Source organism: Durio zibethinus, chromosome 13 (assembly GCF_047325235.1).
Source record: "Durio zibethinus cultivar Kanyao isolate XHJ-2024 chromosome 13, ASM4732523v1, whole genome shotgun sequence".
NCBI classification, from domain to species: domain Eukaryota; kingdom Viridiplantae; phylum Streptophyta; class Magnoliopsida; order Malvales; family Malvaceae; genus Durio; species Durio zibethinus.
Window position 1 is genome coordinate 5,332,173 of NC_143174.1, and position 24,583 is coordinate 5,356,755.

A 24,583-nucleotide genomic window follows, 5' to 3' on the forward strand; every position below is an offset into this window, starting at 1 on the left:
TAAACCATTTTGTCGTTACTTTGAAAAATTTTATAAAGTCAAAAGTTTGCTGCTAAATTAAGAGATTTGACAAGCAAGTACCATTTATAAATTTTTGTTTATGGTTCTCTTAATTTACCGGTTTATTTTTTTCTCTCACACAAATTAATTATAGTTATTAATTAGTAAGTGGATCTCATCTAAAATTAGAGAAGGTAAAAAAATTCGTATTCGATGAGTTTTGATCCAATCTAATTTTTTAAGGTTAATTTTTTTAAAATAAAATTGGATGTCGAGTCGGATCGGATAGCATGAAGACAAAGTCAGAGTCGGGTCAAGGTTGAGTTTTAGGCAAACTCGATCCTACCCGACCCGATATATATAAATAATTTTTTATTTTTTTAATTATATATATTTATATAATGATATTTTTAAATATTTATATTTAAAAAATAATATTTTATATTTTAAAAAATAATATTTTATTAATTTCGGGTCGGATCGGGTACGATTTATATAATGTCCGATTTGATCAGGTTCGGGTATAAAAAAACAAAAAAAATTTTGAATAAGATCAGATTCGAATTTATTAAAGCATTAAATCAAGTCAGGTTCGGAGCGAACAAAACCTACCCCGAAGCCGACCCAATGCCAACCCTATCTAGAATTCTACATAATAATTACGTTGAAAAAATCCAAATATATATTAGAAAATAGACGCACATTTTTGGTAAAGTTTTTTATCTGAAAACCTTGTGATTTTGGGGTCAACAGTAATGTTTACGTCATTTTTGCATCTAAAATTATGTTTTATTTTTAACAGAAAAAAATTTCACCAGGGATATTTTTTATATTTAATTTTATCAATGTATTAAGTAATAAAATATTATATATAAAGAAAAGAATACTATCGGTCCACTAATATAATTTATATATATATATATAAATATAAACATTCTAACTAAATTAATTAGTTTGGTACACATGCATTAATTAGATTAGTTTGGCTATTGATCATTGCTACCATTTATGGAGGCCACTTAATTTTGTGACACCCATAAGACATAACATAATTCTTAAAAATGATTCATAATTATGTGCAATTATTAATTAGGTTGCACTATTAGTTTTTAATAGAGTATTTGTTTAAATGACACTTATAATAGTTAGTTCTTAAAGCTTGCAAGTTCGAGAAGATTTAAATACGTAATATTTTTATATGAGTTAAGTTAAAAGAGTGAGAAGAATTAAAGGTAGATTAAAAATTTTTAAAAATTTTATGCTAACAACAATATAATCTGTTAAAAAATATCAAAATTTTAATTTTAATGGTCATGGTTCAATAATTAATAACATCAATTTAAAAAAAATCAATTAAGCTGTTCATCCAATAATTTTTAAATTGAAAATAACTTTTTGAGTAAATTCCGAGTTTTTATTATAATTAATTTTAGGCATGAGTTAGTGAGTCAGTTACGCTAATAGCTAAACTATTATATGTTTAAAAAAGATTGAATTACTTGGAGTTAAGAGACATGAAGAAATTATACCTCTTTTATTGGGATTCATATGCGTTCATTAATGAATTTTTGCCAAGTTAGGCAACATAAATAATTGAAATCAAAGTATTGTGACAAATAGCATTACTCGGTTTGAAAGTAAGAGAATTAAAACATATCATATCATTAAAAAGCCCAAATATTGCCCTTTTCTTTTTAATATTAATGATCATTAACCAAAAATTTTACATGAAGATGATTCATAAATGGGGTAGCTGCTGCTAGCTAGAAAGATATTATATATATAATTAATATATATATATATATGTATATATGGAGATTATAATATATATATACATATATATATATATATATATATATCGAGATTCACTTAATGTAGGTGTTATATTCTTTACCTTTGAATAAAAATGACTAAAATTTAAAATATTTATTTTGATTTTGATCCAAGAATAAAAAATACAACATTTACATTGGTATTAGGCAATGTTAGGCACAAAGCCTATAATAAATTAATTATCTAAGTGAAAGCATAATCAAATCATAAATCATTCATGCAAGAGATAATAATTTTAACATAATTCAACACTCAACTTGTCTACCTTCATGGATTGGAGAAAAAATCTATTAGTTGTGAAAAATTATAAACATATAATCAAATCAATCTCAATCTTATCTCTAATCATCTCAATCCAAACATTAACACACATACCCATATAGATCCTGTCTTCTCTAATTTTATAGAATGTTTTCACACCAAGCATTCAAACATGCACTTCATCAGTCTCCTCTAATCTTATGAAGTATTATTACCTCAAACATTCGAATATAAACCTATATGAACCCTCTCAATCTCTTTTAATTTTATGGTCTATTTATCTAATAAAACCTAATAACTCTTTTATATATTTTTCTTATACATAACCTTATTGAGAGAGCCACTATTTATAAGCATACTTTACCTATCAAGAATCCTTTCTTCGCTTAAAATTTTTCTTTTACAAGTTTTTTTTTTTTTTCATCAAGTAACATTCAACTAATCTCAAACAAATTTTTTATGAGATTTGAATCCTTATTCCTATTAAATGAATCCCTCGTATATATGTGTATATGTGTTTGATGTAATTGCTTATTTGTTGATAGTAAAATTAATTAGTTGGAGATTAAGTTAAAAATTATATCGGACCTATCATAGAGAAGAAGATTAGAGGGCAACAAAATTAATATTTCGGGATGCATTCCAACATTTAAATTAATCAAATTTCTAATAAAAAAAAAAGAGAAAAAAAGATAGCATAAAAGATTCAAGAGAATTTAGAACTGAGAATGTTACATGTCTGACTTAATTCTCCCTCTTATATTACATGAACGATGACATGGCCATTGACAAATAATTATCTGTCTTGAAGCAATGTATGAAAATGCTGCTTACATGGTCACTAGAATATAACTATATATATATATATATGATTTCTGAACATCAAAAATATGATTAAAGGGTAAGCGTGACAATAAGGAAGGAATATAAGTTCCATCAATTTCGAGTCTTATAATATTGAGGATTTCATGTGGTTTTGGATGGTAATAGGACGATTTATATATGATATCATGTCCTTATTTTCGGATAAAAAAAAATTTCTTATTTTAGTAACAAAAGAGTGATATGAAATAATAATATTCTTTGCTTGCCTTTTAGGAAACGAACTTCAAACCTCGAAGCACCTTGTGCTTACCATCTTTGAAAAATTGCATATAAAATTGCTCACGAATCATGTGTAGTGGAAATTGTATAGACTTCATGATTCCATTTGTTTATTTAAATTTTATATTTATTTATGGATTTAGTTTTTCAAATACTATCGATAATTAATGAGTTCTTATATTTAATTTTAATACTTGCAATTTATTCGTGCTTGGTGTCAGTTTGTTTTTTAAATTATTATATTTGAAAAGATAAATTTAAAAGAATAATTTTAATTTTAATTTTAATTTTAATTTATTATATAAATTGTAACAATAAAATACAAGCACATATAAAATTTCATTAAAATTTCATGTGCTTTATATTTAATAGCACATAAAAAATAAATTTTAAATTTTTGACGAAATAAGAATCTAACAAATTCATGAATTTAAAAATAATCATATAAATCATATTTACATGTGCTTTATCACACAATTTATACTAAATTTAAAACTCAAATCCCTTTCTAAAATTCAACTTCCCAAATGCAACTTAGATATATTATTAATTTGAATAATGATAAAATTAGGGTATGTGTGTTAAGTTGTTTTTAAGTGAAAATAATTAAATAATCAACTAATTGAACTAAAAAAGAAAACTTTTAATCCGATTAAAACCAAATCAAACCAATCCAAACGTTGTTACAAATTAATTATCAATTGTCCTAGTTTGACTTTAATTTAATTTAATTTAATTTAAAATACTTCACCAACATTTCTTTTTTTTTTTGTTTTTTGCTTTTGCTTTCTTTTTAGCATTTTATATATATGTTTCTTCCTCTATTACTCTTCTTTTTGTCTTTTCCCAACCTAACCATGAGCAACATTCTTTCATGAAAGATAAAATTACTTTTTTTTGTACATTATTAAAAATAAAATAATACCTTATTACATTCAATAATTTAAATTTTAATTAAAGAATAATATAAATATAAATTTTATAAAATAAAAAGAACAAAAATTACGTTAAAAATGTATTCTAAAGTTTTTTAAACCATAAATTTTAAAAATTTTCTAATTTTAGTAGTGATCTTAAAACATAAACAATGAATAATCTTAATCAATGATGGTCAATTATTTTGGTTCGTAAAAAATTCAAATAAAAGATCCATGTATGATAAGAGCGGGAAAAACAAAATTGAGAAAATAAGCTTAAAACTTGCATGAAAAGGTTGGAAATTAATTTAGTTTTAGATATAATAGTAAAATTTATATTTTTAAAAAATTTTAGGATCAAAGTTAAATTCATGACTAATTTGCATTAAAATAATATTTTTAATCTTAATATTTTGATGTAAGAGTAAAAAAAAGTAAAACTTATACATATGTAATTTGATATCTCTTGATAATATATACTCATATACGTATTTGATTTTGAGAAAAAAAATTTTAACTTTTTTTTAATAAAGGGATATATGCAGATATTATTGAGTCAAATATTCGTATATAATATTAAACAAAAATATGTCAATTGTATAAATTTATTTGTGGAGTTTAAAAACTCTATTATTAGTGAAAACAATTAATAATTCTATAGGTAAATAATAATAATAATAATAATAATAATAATAATGAAAAAAATATATACAAAGAGCCCATGAGATTTGATAGAAAATACATTTACTCCCTTTAATATAAAAAGCATCCTCTTACTTTCTTGAGTTTTGATAAAATATACACTTATCACCTAAGATACACACCATGTTAATTTTAAATGGACAGACAAATATGCCTTTTGCTAGTTATTAATTATTTAATTTTCTCTTTTATTTTTTATGCAAAATTTTAACTATAAAATTAATAAATGTATTTGAATTATAATATAACTTAATTGAAATTTAATTTCATAGAAACTAATTAAGTCATATATAAGTATAGATATCTTAATTTTGTGGTTAAAAAAAGTCTTAGGGAAAAGGAAAATATAACTAATTAATAATTAACAAGGGTATGTTTGTCTTTTCATTTAAAATTAACTTAGTAATTAACATATTTTTAAAAAAAAGGGTGAGTGTATTTTTTTTTTTATCAAAATTCATAGTGGTGGAAGGCTGTTTTTCAAAGTAATGGAGGACATTGTACTTACCAAAAAAAAAAAAAGGAAAGGAAAAAATAAGAAAGAAGGGGCAAAAAAGGGAAAAATGAGAAACTTGAGCTAACCGTTAGGGTTGACAGAAAGGCAGCTGGAATCTAATGCACAGGCCGTCGTTGCAACGGTCAGAAAACCCATTTTTGGATCTCTTCTTCTTATACACATTTGCTTATTAACTCCTTTAATTTAGGTGCTTCAAAATCTTCCTTTCTTTTTTTTTTTTGGCTGAATCAATAATAAAAAAAAAAAGAAGGAAATGGCAACCGTTAATGAGTATCAAGGAAACACACCAGTGGCCACTAGCACTGCAAAAAACAGCCTGCCCCCCACTGCTAAGACTGTTGATTCTCTATCTGTTCTTAAAAGGTTTCTTTTTCTCTCTTTTCTTCACTACGCATTTTTGTTTTTTGTTTTTTTTGCCTTTTTGTAATTTTCGTTTTCATTGGATTTTATTTCTTAACTAGGTGGAACGTATAGCTAGATGGGTTCTTTTCTTCTATTTTTTTGGCCTAGTCTGCTATAATTTTTTTTTTGAAGTTGCAACGGATCGATAGTTTTTTTTTTTTGGTTAATTATTATTTTTTAAATAAAAATAGAATCCCCTTGTGACTGATTGAATTTTATCACTAAAATTAAAACAATTTACCCAAGACTACACTTGAACTCTTCCAAGAAAAACAGGACTGCTGGAAAATAAATTGTTAAAATAAAAATGATAATTAAAATTGTCTGGATTGAATTAATTTTGTTTTTGGCCAAAAAAAATTAATTTTGTTAAACTAGACAGTTACCTTCAAGCATTACTTAATTGAATTATTTTTTATGTTGATATTTATCCATATCTTTTTTTTTTTTTTAATGTGTGGATTTCTAAATCTCTCTCACTCTTTTATTTTTTTTTCTTGTCAACAGGTTGCAATCTGAATTGATGGCTTTGATGGTATAAACTCTATTGCCTTTACTGTTTTTGATAATTTTGCTTCTCAAGGACAAAGATATTAGCACATTCTTTTTTAGTGGTTTGTCATAAACGTTTTCTGTTTAAATTATTAATGATAGATGAGTGGAGATTTTGGGATATCAGCATTCCCTGAAGAGGAAAACATATTTTTCTGGAAAGGAACAGTTACAGGAAGCAAAGACACTGTGTTTGAAGGAACAGAATACAGGCTATCTATGGCATTCCCCAATGATTACCCTTTTAAGCCTCCAAATGTTAAGTTTGAGACTGGCTGCTTTCATCCCAATGTTGATGTCTATGGCAACATTTGCTTGGACATTCTTCAGGCAAAATCTTTCTTTTTTTTACTGTCCAAAATTGCGTAAAAAAGAACAAAAATTGTCTGTCTCTGGACATGATTTTGATGATGCATTATTTGTTGTGTAGGATAAATGGTCATCTTCTTTTGATGTAAGAACCATACTGCTATCTATCGCGAGTCTGGTTGGAGGTACAAAAATGTTTTTTTCCCTTGTTTTTAAACACTAGAGCTACAATGAGAAGCCCTTTTTAATAGTTTTTATCATTTGGTGAATCTGATATGCAGAACCAAACATTAGGTCACCTTTAAACACCCAAGCAGCACAACTTTGGAGCAATCAAGAAGGTATCTTGTTTCACTTAATGTTTTTATTCGCAGATCTTTGTTTGTGATGAAAATGGTCTGAAAATTTTTTGTTTGTATTTTGCAGAATATAGGAAGATGGTTGAGAAGTTGTACCACTCTCCTCATGCATAATTTGAGAAATCAAAGGGGTTACAGGAGTTTTGGTAAAAGTTCATAGATGATTATATTTCGCCAACACCTTTATCTCATAGCACTATTTTTTTCCCTTTCAACTAGTGAATATCACTTGCAGACTTTGAGTTGTGTTAGTGAATAGAGTCCATAGAAAAAAAAAATAAGTCAGAGATGTGGATTTTATATATTCAAAATCATAACAAAGCTAGAATTGCTTAATCATATATGACAATTATCAATGACATATATGATTCTGTTGCAACATGTAAACAATAGCATTTTCTTTATGGGCGTTATCTAGCATGTTTGAAGTGCATGTTTGGCTCAACCTTTCAGACTTTTGTGTACTTGATAATTGAAGTTGAGCCAATCGATATTATGTGATGGCATAGATAAGTGCTCTGAACCACACTGCTGCAAAAAAGCCAAGCAAGCAACTTCCGACGTCCTTCACTTTGCTCACAAGCTATTGTAACAGTTGTCTTTCCTCCCATGATGGCTGTCATTTCTCCTACATAGCTATACCCCCTTTGTCAAACTTACTAAGTAGGTTTATATGTTTTTTTATCATCTTCCATTTCTTTTCCATCACGTTTTTTTTATTTAGGTGCTAGCAAGGAACCACGTGACATTACATCTAATAAAATTTAATATATATATATATATATATATATATATATATTCATGCACGATTCGAATGTTAGCTCTTTCATTTGTTATATCGGGCTGGGTTTGCCTTAATTAGTATATTGGGCATCTCCTTGATGGATTTTTCTTTTTACAACTAGTTTTTATTTTATGAATTTTAAATATATGTCCCAAATTAGTTCAAATTTCGAATTATTTGTATTAATACAAACTTTGTAACTTTAAAATCAAATTTTGGCTACTTTATATGCATATACACTTACTGAATTTATATAAATGCAAGTATTTTTATAATTATGATATTAAAAATTTTGTTGATTAAATGGTTTCATATTGTCTTAAATAATAAAAGGAGTTTATTTTTTCTCTTAATTGTTTGAATTTGAATATGTTAAAAAATTATAAAAATAATTTTTCATAAATTTACTAGGCTCAATATAAATATTTACCATTATGCATAATTTTGGAATGACTATATATTTTCTCTGTTGCACATTGGTGCAAATCTCGTATAAATAAACACCTCGGCAATGGCACCGAACCAACGAAAATTGACATACATAAATAGGAAAAAATTGTCAATCAAATCAAATCAAACAAAATACACAAGAAAGAAACATTCTTGGAAAGAGAATATGGAAGATAGGTTCACCAAGCTTACTTTCAGCCAATTAAAATCTGAGAGCACTCTCGGTGGAGGATGGGAGGTCAACTAGAATAAACAAGGGTTAACCAGCTATGATTAAGACAACAAAGACAAAAATGTTAGTAAAATGACATTTCATATGTTGGTGAAAACAAATGGTTAGGGCGGTCTGATGTGAAAGAAAGCATTCTTATACTGAAATCTAATGGTGCGGAATGGTTTAAAAAGCAAAACCAACCAATAAAAATTAATGGAGTTGCCCAAAGAAAGAAAGGTTTAACTGGAAAACTGCAGATAATCATAAACTAAGGGATGACCACACAGATACATGGTCCCCATAGCAACCTCTTTCCTTTGTAAAAAGGCAGCATTTTTTCCTACTTTACATCATGATATTTAAATGAACGTTATGACATTCTCTCACCAACCATGTTTGGCTCAAATGATATGAGATTTGCTGCACTTGAAACGTGATTACTATTCAAGATGTAATTTCTTGTATTTAGGAGGTTGACATGAGATTTGTTGTATTTAGAGAAGTGATTACAGTTCGAGATGTAATTTATTGCATTTGAGAGGTGATCATGATTCGAAATGTAACATCATTCATGCAGTGATGTAAGTAAATATGTTATAATTGAAGGTGTAATATTGTTACACTTAAAAAAAATATGTATAATCAATCAGAGTTTAAAATGTGATGTTATTATAATTAAAAGAGATAATCATGATTTAATACGTAATTTGTTGTACTTGAAAGATGTTCATGACTTAAGACATAATATTCTTCATGCAAGTAAATAAATTGCAGTTTGAGACATAATACTTTTCATGTAGATAAATTAATCATGATTTAAGACATAGTGCCCTTCATGATGAGGTGTAATGCCATTTACCGCTCTAAATGCTGCAAATCTCATGCCAATCTCCTAAGTGCAAGAGATTATATCTTGAGATTAGCATGAGATTTACAGTATTTAAAGAAGTGATCACAGTTCGAGACGTAATCTATTATATTTGAGAGATAATTATGATTTGAAATATAATATCATTCATGTAATAGTACAAGCAAATAAGTCACAATTGTATGCGTAGTATCGCTACACCTAAAAAAGTAATCACAATTCACAACATAATCAATTATATTGTAAGATGCAATGTTACTACAATTAAAAAAGGTCATTCCAATGCAATATGTAATCTGTTACACTTGATAGATATTCATATTTCAAGGCGTAATGTTCTTCATGCAAATAAGTAAGCTAAGGTTCAAGATGTAATGTTTTTTATGCAGATAGACATAATGCCTTCGTGTAATGCCATTAACACAAATAAATAAGTCGCAATTCAAGACGTAACGTTGCTACACTTACATGATCCCGATTCAAGATATAATCCGCTACACGTGAGGTGTTCATGGTTCTACACTTGAGAGGTGCTCATGATTCGAGACTTGAGAAGGGACTTAACAAGCGTTCATGAGTCGAGACGAAGACGTAATGCTTTTGATACTGATAGACATAATGCCTTTCCCGAAAATAAACAAGTAAATTGAGTACAGAAGATTTCTAGGGTAAATTAAAAAAATTCAAAAAAACCATGACATTGTTTTCCTAAATAGACATCATTTTCAAATTGCCAAGCATCAATATACAATAACCTTGAGAGGGGAAAATGAAGATTAAGGATACTCTTAGAAGATAAACTTTGACAAAGTGGAAAGTAATGAACAAACCTTTCTTTTTATATATGAAAGATATGGAATTGAATTCTACATTTACAGGGGCTATATGTATATAAAGTAATATATATTTATAGCTGCTGTAAGTTATCGACACTTTTGGATTAATATGAAGCCGCAAGGAGCGCTGCTCCAGTCCCTGATCCGTCTTCTGTGTCCATAAGAATGACATGCCTTGCGACATCTTCTCCCAATATTTCATGCAATGCTCCTTGCAAGTACTCTCTAAACATTGTGTATTGTGTGAATAAACTTCCCTCAACTGCCACCACCGTTCTTCGCATCTTGATATCGCTTCTACTTCTTCCACCCGTGATGCCACCACTTCCATCCCGGCCAATCTTCTTCAAGATCCCAACAATACCAGCAGCTGCCAATCTAGCAGCCCTGCAGGTTACCACATCACATACCTTCACAACAAGCTTCCTTGCCTTCAAGGGAACATCTGGAATCTGCAAAGCTAAATGTCAGCCTAATATAATCCACTAAGCTCATGGCCAAAGACTGAACAAGGAGGGAGTTAATGTTGTACTCAATTACATCGAGATCATCTTTTAAGATTCTTGCTACTTCTGTCAATTCTGGGGAGTCATCCGCATGCATTGCAGCCATTGAAGGCATCCTGAAATTGGATATGGAAATGGTTAACTTTATTAAACAAATCAGACACATAAAATATTAATAGATGCATACCTTAAGGCAAAGGGCATTGATGATTTAGAAGAAACAGATACAAAAATATCTGACTCTTCCCACATCCTTAGTATCACTCTCCTAACAATGTCACCAAGATACATGCCTGATATCATTTTCTCAAAACCCTACGGCAAATTACAAGAAATCAGATCTGGTCCTTCATTATCATCTAAGAAGAAAAAGTGTTGTTAAACCTAATCCTACCTGATCATTTGGATTTGGACTCTCAGCATCTAATTCAATATCATATGAAGTTCTTGGCAGATGAGCTGACCAAAAATTTCCCCACTCCATATTGACAACCTAGTCACGAGACAAATGAACTAATGTGAACAGAGATATATGCAATTGACTACCTTCCTCATATAAAGTAAAATAAAAGCCATAGGCAACAGAAAGAAAATATACCATGCCTCCAGAAGTTGTAAGACGTCCTTGACACTTAATGATAGCATCTGTCCGCTCCCAATAGCAGGCATTTGTACCTGTTCCAATTATCACTGCAGCAACAGTGTCTGCATCATGATAATGTCCAAGAGCTAATGTTCCAACAGTATCATTCACCTGCTTCAAAAATGCATGAAATTTATCCGATAATGTAACTAAAATTAAGTACGAAGATATATACATATATATGTGGGTTATTAGGAAAGCCCTCTCAGTTTATTACTTATCTCATGAGTAATCAAAGCATTCATTATAAAATATCTACTGAATGATGAAGGCACATCTGCCTCTTTACAAACATGCCTCAGAAATTATCAAACAAGACACAAAATGAATCAGACAAAAAATCTGATGCTGATGCATCAGATTTTCCCAAAAGTTATGAATGTACTTTTGTGTGATTATCCGTAACAAAATTTTCTTCAAGAAAGAAAATGCACAACAGAAAGCACACAGCTATGATGATTAGAATTATTTTCCCAAAAGACATAGGGAAGACATCTGAGTTCAACATATATTGATTAAAGTTATCATACGGTTATGCAACTGGAAGCAACAAAAACTTTACTTCTAGATAGACAGGTGCAGAAGAAAAAAACACAGCTACAAAGATTAATTATTTTCCCAAAAGATGTAGAGATCTGACTTTCTAGTCAGGTAGGTGAAATTATGAATCATTAGACAAACTTATTAAATCCTAGCATCTTACACTATTGGGATGCAGTTATGGGGTAGTAACCAAGTCATTAAGCTCCTTTAATTTGGCATAAATACATTAAAAATATCTAAGAAGCCATCACAATGAACTGCAAAATCCACTGTCTAAAGACTAAGCTGTAAATCATGCCTACAACCATGTTACTACAACTACTAAAGACACAAAACTTTAGTCATTTATTTCTTGCTTCATTCAATCTTCCACTGACAACAGCAAACTACATAAACCATTAAAATAAATTAACTGCACAATGAGCGCAAGTTGCAAAAGTTCCATCCAAGTGATTCCTTAAATTGAGAAACACAAAATTAAACGTTAAACGAAGAATTAGAGCTCACCAGCACAGTAACTTGCATATTTAAACCTTTCCTAGCCAGTGCTTGTTGTAAACTGCCAGCAACCTCTTTTCCAACCTACAATCATTCATGCCACATATTGAACAAAAATATTAGGCTTGCCTTAAATTAAACATAGCTTCCAACAATTCTAGAGATTCTTTGATAGTCATAATAAATTAGACATAGCTTCCAACAATTATAGAGATTCTATGATAGTCATAAACAACTGCTAGTTGAGAAAATTTAAGCCTTCATATAGTGCATGCAATATGATCCTCCAACAAACAAGCCTTTGGGTTCAAATTATTATTTTATAAATATGCAGGCATTACTAAGTGACATTGCCTATTATCCCAGCAGTTTAAAAGCACTCGTATTCAAAAATAAAACACTAACCATGTCTTTGATTGCTAATCCTTTTGTCCATTTGATTAAAATGCCTGATGAAACAGATGTCTGATTCACAGGAAAAGAGAATGTAAATCCAAGTTCTTTTGTAATTGGAGATTGCTCAGAATCATTTCCTTTTTCAATAAACTGATGTAATGATGAAGCTATAAAATCAAAAAGGTCCTGCATGAAAGTGAAACATGTTACTAACTTCAATTTGAATCAATAGATAATAAGATTCCATATGTTTGCCAAGGATTGGCGAGTCAGAAACTTTGTTACCTCACTTCTGCCACTCATCAACAGGTTAGGAATGGGGTGTTGCTCCACATCTGGATGCAAAGAGGATCTTTGACCTCCTAGTTCAACCCGTAAGACCCTAAAATTAGTATCTCCAAGATCTAGAGCATAAAAAGTTCCTTTCTCACTCCTGATGAAAAAAATTATATACTTATTTACTAACATAACTTATGCAAGAAAAAAAATAAATAAATATACATATTACATGACCAGACAATAAAATCATTCACAAGCCTAACTAACAAATCGCTCCACATCTGGATGCAAAGAGGATCTTTGACCTCCTAGTTCAACCCGTAAGACCCTAAAATTAGTATCTCCAAGATCTAGAGCATAAAAAGGTTCCTTTCTCACTCCTGATGAAAAAAAATATATACTTATTTACTAACATAACTAATGCAAGAAGAAAAATAAATAAATATACATATTACATGACCAGACAATAAAATCATTCACAAACCTAACTAACAAATCGCTCCACATCTGGATGCAAAGAGGATCTTTGACCTCCTAGTTCAACCCGTAAGACCCTAAAATTAGTATCTCCAAGATCTAGAGCATAAAAAGTTCCTTTCTCACTCCTGATGAAAAAAAATATATACTTATTTACTAACATAACTAATGCAAGAAGAAAAATAAATAAATATACATATTACATGACCAGACAATAAAATCATTCACAAGCCTAACTAACAAATCGCTCCACATCTGGATGCAAAGAGGATCTTTGACCTCCTAGTTCAACCCGTAAGACCCTAAAATTAGTATCTCCAAGATCTAGAGCATAAAAAGTTCCTTTCTCACTCCTGATGAAAAAATATATATACTTATTTACTAACATACCTAATGCAAGAAGAAAAATAAATAAATATACATATTACATGACCAGACAATAAAATCATTCACAAGCCTAACTAACTAATCAACACAAAAGCAAGCACAGAGCAAACATCTTCTATATAAAGACGTTAAAGGCAAATTATCATCAACCCAACCTATAGCATACACCTAAATTCCAAGCTAAATCAGAAGTTTCAAATTTTAATAAAAAAAGAAATGTCAGATCCATTTCCTTTATTTGATCTACACAACCCCAGACCACATTTGATATAGGAACCAATAGATTCCATCCACTAATGTAGTTTATACCCAATAATACCTAAAATGGTTCTTATACACCTACATGCCAAGAGTGAGGAATAGAAGCAGAAGCCCCCAAGATTATATGAGCTACAAACATTAAGTTTTAAGACAAAATTAGATTCCCTACTCAAAGCAGTGGAATGTTGAATGTGAAAACAACAGATAACACTATCTCAATATTATTGAACTTCAAAAGTAAAAACCATTTGTAAGAGATACCAATTCCAGAAATCATATATTGTTAATACTCCATCTGAAATAAACACGCCAAAAGGCAACAAAAATAGTGCATATTATATCAGAAAGAAAGAATCAAAATGAACAAACAAATATCAAATCAAAACCAAAAAAAAGGCAAACCTAAGTGGAAAAAAGAAAACACTTAACTTGACAAATTCAGTAAGGGGGCAGAAAGCAAAACCAACTCACAGAAAGTGTGGCCAACTTGCAACAAGACAAAAACTCAAACACCATTCCAAAATAACAAATAGGGGAAACACCACTGACTATCACGGAATACTGTCTTAAAATTGGAAAACTCTGGCATAAGATGAGAAACAAAAACAAATGCAACAGGAAAAAGTAATAATAAGTTATAACAAAAAAATAAATAGGAACTAATCATTGAAGAAACCAATTTTTTCCTTTTCTCAATTTAACTATTGAGTGGAAACTTTGACAACCCAATAAATATAAAAAAGGTAAATCAATTTTTCCAAACAAAATCAAATAAATAAATTTAGAGAGTGAACTATTCAATCAACAACACGGACCCAATACACTGCATTACAGTGAACCAATAACCAAACCAATAAAAAACCATTTTTAATCTCACACAAAAATATAATTCCAAAAGCACCAATGTTACTACACTCCAACAAGCATATGCCATCCCAAAAACCAATCTGAACAATGCATCAATAATCGAACCTATATGAACATATCTTTAATCTCACAAAAAAACTAAAAATTATATTCACCATAATAACCAAAAAGAACCAATTAAATTAAAAGCAACAAAATTAAAAAAAAAAAAGAATAAAAAAGATGAGTTTTGATTACCCAGAAGGGAGATTATCAACAAAAGTGAGCAACATTTTGAGCTTGGATCCTCCTTCAGAAGCTAAACCAGCATGCATCTCAACAGCCATAGCATCCACTACTTGCCTTAACCTCCCAACTGTGGTTTCACAATTTTCTTCCAACTCTTTCAAAACTCCAACTGCTCTCTTCCACTTCCTCCTACTCCTTACTCTCTTTCCTACTACCAACGCCGCCACCGCACAAGCCGCCACCGCCACCCCCACTGCCACGCCCAAAACCACCTTCCCCATCAATTAACAACGCTAACAATATCACTACCCACCTTTATATATCTATTAAAGTATCCACCCTCGCATCCCTTGCTCCATCAAAATACAAATTTTTTTTTTTAGCTTTGATCAATCTAACGGTGAAACGCCAACGTTTTAACATCTGGGTCTTTTTTCTCTCTCTTTGCTTTTAAATTTTCTTCACCAAAAACCCAGAAATCAGAACCACAAAAAAACCCTCTTTTTGGGGTGTTCTTTTGATGGTTAAATTTACAGTCTTTTTGCGGGTGATTTTTTCCGGCGAGAATCGCCGGTTAAGTCTTTTTAAGAAACACGAAGACGGAAAGAATTCCCTTGTTTTCTTGAAGATGACTTGATTGGAAAAAAAAAAAACATAAAAGAGAGCTTTTTAAAGAGAGCAGAAAAAAAAATGGATGTTCTTTTTTCTGCAATTAGTTGCTTTGGAAAGCGAAGGGTACTTTTGTATGAGAGAAAATGACGGGTTTGGGCTCGGGGATTTTCCAAAATGACGGATTTGTTAATGGGGTAATTATTTTACTTGATGAAAGATTTGATTTAAATTTAATGGGAATTTTGACTTTTTGTCTTGTTTTTTGACAAAAATATTTTGCCATTAAAGTTGGTGATAATTACGGTTTTAGGTTGGTCGGAAAGGTGTAGTTGATTACTTTTGATTAAGACATTTTGAACACGTTTCTTCATTCAACCATTTTCTCTCTCTTGACTTGTTTAGATTTTAGAAAGAGAGTTACTTATGGGCTTAGAATTTGTATTAATTTTTTTTATTGCGACTTTTAATTCATGCACAATTTAGTGGACCTCTTTGGGTATAATTCTTTTTATATTTTGCTTTTGAATGCAGATGGTAAGATCAAATATGGAATTTAAAACATTGAATTCAATTTGAGATTTTTTACTGCAAAACGATGGCAGTTATTAATAAACCATTCTCTTTCCTTTTTTTTTTTTTTTTTCAATGTTTAAGAAAAGCAAGATATATGGAAGTTTGAAAATTAGGTTCACTATGGAAAATGATGTTAAATATGAAATTTAGTATAATTGGTTCATATGTATTTTTATAAATTGATATTTAATAAATTTAAAGTTTAAAAATCGACATTCAACAAATCTTATATAAATATATAAAAATCAAAATTTTTTAACAAAAAAAAATCTAATGTAGATGATTTATTTTTTTGATATATGAACGGTTTTAAACAATCATAATATGATCATATTAATTATTTAAATTTGTTTTCATATAAATTTTATTAATTTAAAATATATTTTTTTTGACTAAATTAAGTATATTTATCTTCTTATAAATATAAAATATTATTATCTTTTCATAATTACATTACAACTCAATTATCTTAAATCACTTTCAAATAAATTTAATTTTTAAATTTAAATACTAAACATGAATACTATAAATAAAAAAATATATTTTAAAAGCATTGACTATTTGATATCCATAATTTTAGTATTAATTAAGAAATAGTTTATGTAATGAATATATAAGTCATATAATGTTAAGAACTCAAACCTAAAATAAAAGGCTTAATTAATTGCAAACATATTTTTTTATATTTCTTTCTATATAGGCATTAATCACAATCACAAATATTTACCAATATAATTTACTATTTCAAAATATATTCTCTAATAACTCATTGTAATTACTCTACATAAGTTCCTTTCAATTAATCTTATCTTATTTTATATAAATATATAAAAAGCAAAGCTTTTAACAAAAAAGAAAAAAAATTCAATGTGGATGATCTACTATTTTGATATGTGGATGGCTTTGAACAATCATCATATATCATGCATTAATTATTTGATTTGTTTTCATATAATTTTATTAATTTAAAAGATATTTATTTTGACTAAATTAATTATATTTATTTTCTTACAAATCTCAAATATTATTGCCTCTTATAATTACGTTACAATTCAATTATCTTAAATCACTTTCAAATAAATTAAGTTCTTAATTTTAAACACTAAACATGAACACTATAAATAAAAAAATATATGCTTTAAAAGTATTGACGGTTTGATATCCATAATTTTAGTATTTAATTAAAAAATTTTATGTAATGAATATAAGTCATATAATGCTAAAAATTTAAACCTAAAATAAATGGCCTAATCAATTGCAAACATAATTTTTATATTTCTTTCTATATAAGTATTAATTACAATCACACATATTTATCAACATATTTTACTATATCAAAATGTATTCTCTAATAACTCATTATAATTACTCTGCATAAATTACTCTTAATTAATTTATAAGAGGTTTTATAATTCTTATTGTAAATAAAGAATCATACAAATTAAGAATGTTAGAAGGCTACTTTCCAAATGTATCAATTTGTGATTAGATAAATTTTTGTCATAGAATTATATTAATTTTGTATGACAATGAATTATTTTTATTTTAATTTTTTTCATTGTTGTATTTTCATCAAGTTATATTATTATTTTAGTTTATCAATTACTATTCATTATACTAATAACAATGTTGAATATTGATCACCAAGTTAATTTTTTTTAGCTTGTGGATTCATAAATGCTTTCCTTTTATCACATTTTGTAGTTGGTATTATTTCTCTTTTATTCACTCAATTTTTTATGGAAAAAAAATAACTTTCATTAACACCAATAAGTATAAGTCTAGAAATCAAGCTTGGAAGTCATTCCAATGAGGTATATTGGTTGCTAATCTCGTACTTAATCTTAGTTTCGTGGTGTGGTAAAAAATAAACAATTCTTTTGGCATGAATGAACTTACAAGATGTACGAGATGAAATCAAATTCAGCATATCAAAAATCCTTATCTCATGATGTGTATAATCTGTCATTGTGATTTCAAAAATAATTATTAATAAATCACTTTCCATTATAAGAGAATTAAAATCATGATCACATTGATCATGATTTTATTTAATAATATAAATGTTTTCATTTTGATTACAAAAAGAATCAAAATTTTCAAATTAACTACCATTTTTGTTCAATTTTGTCTTGATTAATGTTACAATTATATATATCCTAATTTTCTTTTCTAGATTAGTTTCTATTTCTTTATTGGTTTAATTAGCATGAATTGCATTTATTGCTACTTTATTGGTTTTTAACATGACATTGTCCAAAACTTGATCTATTACTTAATTATTTTTTATTGATCTAATTTCTTTTTCATTAAAATAATACAAATATACAATCAAGCATAAGCAAAAAATTATTTTCATGTACAATTCATGCTTTTATAGTTTTGAGAGTTTTTTTTTTTAAGATCAAAATTATTAAATTTTGATTATAATGCATTCTTTATATATAAGAAGTAAAAGAACATACTTACCAAAAAAATTTTAAATAAAGTTGGGATCATGACTTATTATCTTTATAAACTTTATACTAATTATGGTACTTAACACACATCTGCATGTAAATATAATAAATAATTTTATTACAAAATCTTTTTAAAATATTATTTTAGTTACATATTGATCTATAATATTTATTTTTTATTTATTTTACATCAAAAATTTTATTTTCATATAAAGATTATTAGTTATATTACAATTAATTTTTTAATATATAATTGTATACATGTGTATTGCACGAACTTAAAACTAATTTATTGATTAAATCCAAATACTTGCAATTCTTTTTATATTTCTTACTACCAAAAAATAGTGACATTGCTTATAAATTTTGATTTATTACCACTCAATGCATTTTTTTTATTTTTAATATACTTTTAAATTCCCTATCGTTATATTTACTTAATTAAAAAAAATATTACGTGCATCAATTTTTTTGAAAACGCATCTCCAAACATCGCCTCTAATTTTGTATTAATTTATCCAAAGGTTAATCAACACTTTTGGATACCATTTTAATTATGAATGAATTCTATAATTTATAGTTTGAGTCCAATTAAAAATACCTTAAAATAGTGGATAGAAAAGTAAATGAAAAAAGCCAAATCTTATAATTTTTGTGTGTATTAACTTGTTCGGAAATGTGGGTTTTTTTTTTTTTTTTTTTTTTTATCATTTAGCATGGTTCTATTCATTGTTTTGATATCTAACTTCTAACTGATTACTAGTAAATATTATTAACAAGCATTAGGAGTTTCCTCATCTACTATAAGTGGGTTTATATTTATATTTTTAGTTTATGAGATTTATATACAATAAGTGAATAGCATATTACCATATGTAAGTTTGAATTTTGAATTTTAACAAAAATAATGATATTTTTACATAATTAAACTTAGGAATTCTTTTAGCCAAAAAAAATTAAAAGTAGTTTAACCTAATGATAATTCTTTATTTGATTTATTTTTTTATTGGTAAAAAGATAGTAAGGGATCTAACTTAGAATTGTTCTCCAAATTCATTTTTTTTTCTTTTGCATAGCCAAACCTAATGATAATTCTTTATGAATCTATCAATTAACTATTTGATAATTGGAGCAAATTCACAAATTAATAAACTATTTACAATCTACATATTTAGAATACCTTATATTTAACAATCTAATCAAAAACCTATTTAAAATTTTAAACCTTGATGATAGTGGAATTAAAAAGTTAAGTAGCTAACCAATAAAATACTACTATTATTTTAAAGTTGACATCCTAAATTAAAAAAAAAAAAAATTGCTTATCCTTTGACTTTAGACCTATAAATTACACACTAATCATTAGTTCATTACATTAAGAAAAGAATAAGAATGATCAAATTTACAAATTAAAACAATTTTATGCATAATCTCTTTATTTTTCGTCCTTTGTATCAAACATAATGACAAAAACTAATTTTTTTCTATTTTTTTCTCACATTTTTCTTAACAAAGTAAAATTAGATGATGTGGAGTAAAAGGAGAATTTCATAAAGCAAAAATGTTAGGAAGAAGACAAAATTGCCCAACATTATTCCTAAAACAATAAAATGTAAGAGAATGAATAGTGAAACATGGGTATGCGCTACATAAGCTGAAAACATCACCACACTTACTAATAATCATTATTACAAAGGGTTGTTATTTGTTAATTAATGTCTTAAATATATTTTTCATGAATTTGTTAAATTTGATATAAATAATATTATTTGAATCGATCAAAAGTAGAGATAGCAGTCCAATTCATCCCTGATGGATTTTTACTCAACCTGATTTCATAAAGTTAATTTTTTTTATCGAATTTTGGGTTGAGTCATATAATAGTGATAAAAGTTAGATTGAATTTTAGGTAACCCATTCCAATCCAACCTGATATTTATATTAAAATTATTTTTTTAATTTTATATTTACATTAAAATATAATATTTTATTAATTTCGAATTAGATTAGATTGAATACAATTTTATACAATATTGAGTCGAGTCAAATTCGGATATAAAAAATAAAAAAAAATTTATCAGATTAGGTTCAAGTATTATGAATATAAAATCGAATTAGGTTCGAAGTGAAAAAAAACTCATCCCGTCCCCACTTGCTACCATTCCTAATCAAAAGAAGCTATTTAAATTAAATAAAAAAATCATTTGAAATGCTTTGTGGGTGTAATATTAAATACATAAATCAAATATATACAAGATGAATATATGCATTAATGCCCAACTTAAACTTCTACATGTTGCATAATGTAATTGAGCCAATATTCCCTTCCAAAAGGATTTTTTTTTTTTGTATTTAATGCATTATTTTCATCAAGAGAAAATAAATGCACTAATTACAATTTTTTTTGGTAAATATCATCCTAATCAGGATCACTACTCACCGATTGTCTTGAAAAAGGCTATTATAGTATTGGAATATTTTCTTTCACTATAGTCTTATGTCTATTGAAATTATTAATTTTTAAAGGGATTTATTCTTGAAAAATACTAAAGAATTCGATAAAGTTATTAGTTTAAACTCTAAATAGTGGGAACATGATACATTAAATACTTATTTTTAAAATTTATATTATTTGAAAACCGTATCATTATTTTTAAATTAAGTAATTTATAATAAAAAAACTAGTTTGCTATTCATGTGATGCATGAATTATTTTTATTTTATTTAAATTTAAATAAAAATAAAAATTAATATTATTAAATTATTTATATATTCAAAATATATGTAACATATAAACAATATAATTAAAAATTAAATCATAATAAAAATAAGGTTTTCTTTTTAAATTATGTTGAAAGCTATAAGAAATTTTCTGTTCCATAGTTGCAGAGTTATCATAAGATTTATATCTTTTTTTTAGGAACTTTAGGGAAATCTTTTATGTTTATGAGGTTTTTTAAGCTAAGATATAAATGAACTTGAAATTAATACTACCGATGAGACTATCTTTAAATTATTTCTTTTCAATTTTATTTTTTTTATGAAAAATAATAACTTGATTTGAAATTATGTTACATGTTTCACAATGGGGATATGAGTTGAGAAATTATTCACTTTTTGAATGTATAACTAGCACATAAGTTTTTATTTAGGGCACCTAACTCTATTATATCAATTAATCAAAGCATTATTTTTATTTTATATGAATGAAAAATATTGAATAAATAATCAGTTAGAAGACAAAACATATTACCTGATTGCGAAGAATCCGCGAATAAAAGGTCTAAAGATAATATCGATAAGAATATGAGAATATATTTGTTTTTTGTAGTTTTTGTGGTTTTTGAAAAAAAAATATTACAGTTAAAAAATTATTACAGCTAATTTGAAAAAAAAATCATTCTTGATGGAGTGAATAATATGTTTAGTAAAATAGTACATCTCACATATGAAGTGAATAGTATGTTTAATGAAATAATACCTATCATAGAAAAAGCATATTAGTTCTTATAGCAAAAATAGATTAATAAAAAGAGAGATTAAATTAATAGAAGAAAAAAATACGTTTAGCTCAGTGGGATATTGAGAAAGCTATATAATTAAGAACTACTAATAATGAGGGTTTTCCTAAAGCTGTTCTAGTATTTATATATATATTTTCACGTTTTCTTTGTGAAATGTATTTAAAAGTTGAAGATAATATAAAGATTATTTATAAAAAAAATATTAAGGATATTAAAAGTATTTTTAAAAGTTGTGATAACTTTAAATATTCATGTTAACCGCAAATAATTGAAAAAAATAAATTACTTTAAAATTAAGATAAGGTGATGTACAAAAAAAAAAAAAAACTTGATGTACATTAGAAACTTTTTTGAAATTGTTTTTGTATTTATATATTTTTTCATATTTTCTTTGTAAAATATATTTCAAAAACTGAAGTAATGTAAGGATTATTTTTAAAAAATATTAAAGATATTAAATAATAATTTTAAAAGTTGTGATAAATTTAAATATTTGTTCATTGTAGATAAATTACTTTAAAATTTGTTTTAAATTGAGATAAGGTGATGTATATAAAAAACTTTTTTAAAGTTGTTTTGGTATTTATATATATATTTTTCACATTTTTTTTGTGAAATATATTTAAAAGCTGAAGATAATGTAAGGATTATTTATAAAAAATATTAAAAATATTAAATAATATTTTTAAAAGTTATGATAAATTTAAATCTTATGTTAACTTCAAATAAATTAGACAAGGTAAATTATTTTTAAATTAATTTTAAATTAAGATGAGTGATGTATAACAGAAAGAAATTTCATTAAAATTTAAACTGATTTTTTATTAAAATTTAAAATTTTAGATAATTTAATAAATTTTAAAATATACTTTTATAAATAATTTAAAATTAATAAATATCTTATCTATTATCATAACGAGAAATTTTAAAAATTATTTTACATGTTGAAAAAATAAGCTGTCCATATAAGCATCCACATAAATAATTATTATCTAGTAATTATGCATGTTATAATATATATATATATATGTACTTTTCAATTTAAAATTTAAAAATTCCATTTACAATGTATTAAAAACATACTCATAGTTTATGTACTATCACTTTTTCATGAATCTATTTAAGATGTGCAATTTACATTTAAATAGAAGTGACAGCATCCTAAGAACTGAGCAGTGTTGACCTACAAAATCTTGCACTTTGCAAACAGTAATAATACATTTTGTTTTTTAGTTAAAAACATAGTTATGGCCATTTGTAGGTCAAATATTGCAAAATTACTTAGCAGTAAAATAAGTTTTTTTGTGGTAGAATCCTATACTTTAAATCTCAATAATCAAGATTCAAATTTTAATATCCTTAAATATAAAATTTTTTTTTGGCCAACTAATATTAAATCTCAAAATAATTTCCACATAGCTTTGAATTCTCTGTCTTTCCTTTCTTTTTCGATAAGTGTCAATTTTGGTTAAATCGACAATAATTTTGTGGCGTAAAGGAAAGAAAAATCTCGAAGTAATTTCCACGTAGCTTTGAACTCTCTGTCTTTCCTTTCTTTTTCGATAAGTGTCAATTTTGGTTAAATCGATAATAATTTTGTGGCGTAAAGGAAAGAACAGGTTGGAATTGGACTCAATCCTTCTATATTTTTCCTCCTTGCTTGTAAAACCTGCATACTAAATAACGTTACAAACCATACAAAACTATTGAATTGTCATTGTCAAACCACTTTAATCAAATAAAACCATTGTGCAATTCTCTCATTACTAATATTAAATTATCTTAAACTATACCTGTATCCACAATTATTCTCAAAGACAAACCTCAAACTCTAAAAGAATATATCCAAGTCTTAAATTTTGATTAATATATATTATTAGCAGGAATCTAAGAGTATGCTTTTTTTATTCTCTAAATCCTTTCAAAAAGATTAACAAGTGATTGACTCAATTTGTTAAGATTCGTCATTTTTTACGAAGAGATTTCGGATTCAAGTTTTGTTGTGATTTTTTGTTAAGATCATTTCAAATACAAACTTACAATTACTTATCTTAAGCTATTAAATACGACATATTTTGTATGATCTGATGGATTAATATCCTCATATTTATCTTACCAAAAAAAAAAAAAAAGAAAGTTTCTCCTTTCAAAAAGTTTCTCAACGGCAAATAATTTGAAGGCACTCACATCTATTTTGATGTTGTCAAAATTGTTTCAAGTTT

At 26.8% G+C, this 24,583-nt stretch overlaps 2 protein-coding genes across 3 annotated transcripts; one reads left to right on the plus strand and one right to left on the minus strand.

Moving 5' to 3' along the window:
• The first annotated feature begins 5,357 nt into the window (after positions 1-5,357).
• On the plus strand, positions 5,358-7,360 carry LOC149515268 (ubiquitin-conjugating enzyme E2 20-like). The gene is made up of 6 exons (XM_089742461.1): positions 5,358-5,697; positions 6,244-6,271; positions 6,391-6,618; positions 6,719-6,782; positions 6,879-6,938; positions 7,024-7,360. Exons 1-6 carry the CDS (start codon positions 5,588-5,590, stop codon positions 7,068-7,070), a joined length of 537 nt encoding a protein of 178 aa, XP_089598587.1. The 5' UTR covers positions 5,358-5,587; the 3' UTR covers positions 7,071-7,360.
• A 2,730-nt stretch (positions 7,361-10,090) lies between these two features.
• Positions 10,091-16,026, minus strand: LOC111303941 (hexokinase-3-like). 2 transcript variants are annotated; one of them, XM_022900479.2, is made up of 9 exons: positions 15,203-16,026; positions 12,980-13,127; positions 12,704-12,880; positions 12,308-12,382; positions 11,213-11,368; positions 11,009-11,107; positions 10,802-10,929; positions 10,649-10,730; positions 10,091-10,560 (listed from the first exon to the last, which is right to left on the minus strand). In XM_022900479.2, exons 1-9 carry the CDS (start codon positions 15,472-15,474, stop codon positions 10,213-10,215), a joined length of 1,485 nt encoding a protein of 494 aa, XP_022756214.2. In that variant the 5' UTR covers positions 15,475-16,026; the 3' UTR covers positions 10,091-10,212. The 2 variants fall into 2 exon arrangements, with proteins under 2 accessions (XP_022756214.2, XP_089598924.1); XM_089742798.1 differs by having other exon boundaries at positions 11,213-11,371; positions 15,203-15,907.
• Between the last annotated feature and the right edge of the window lie 8,557 nt (positions 16,027-24,583).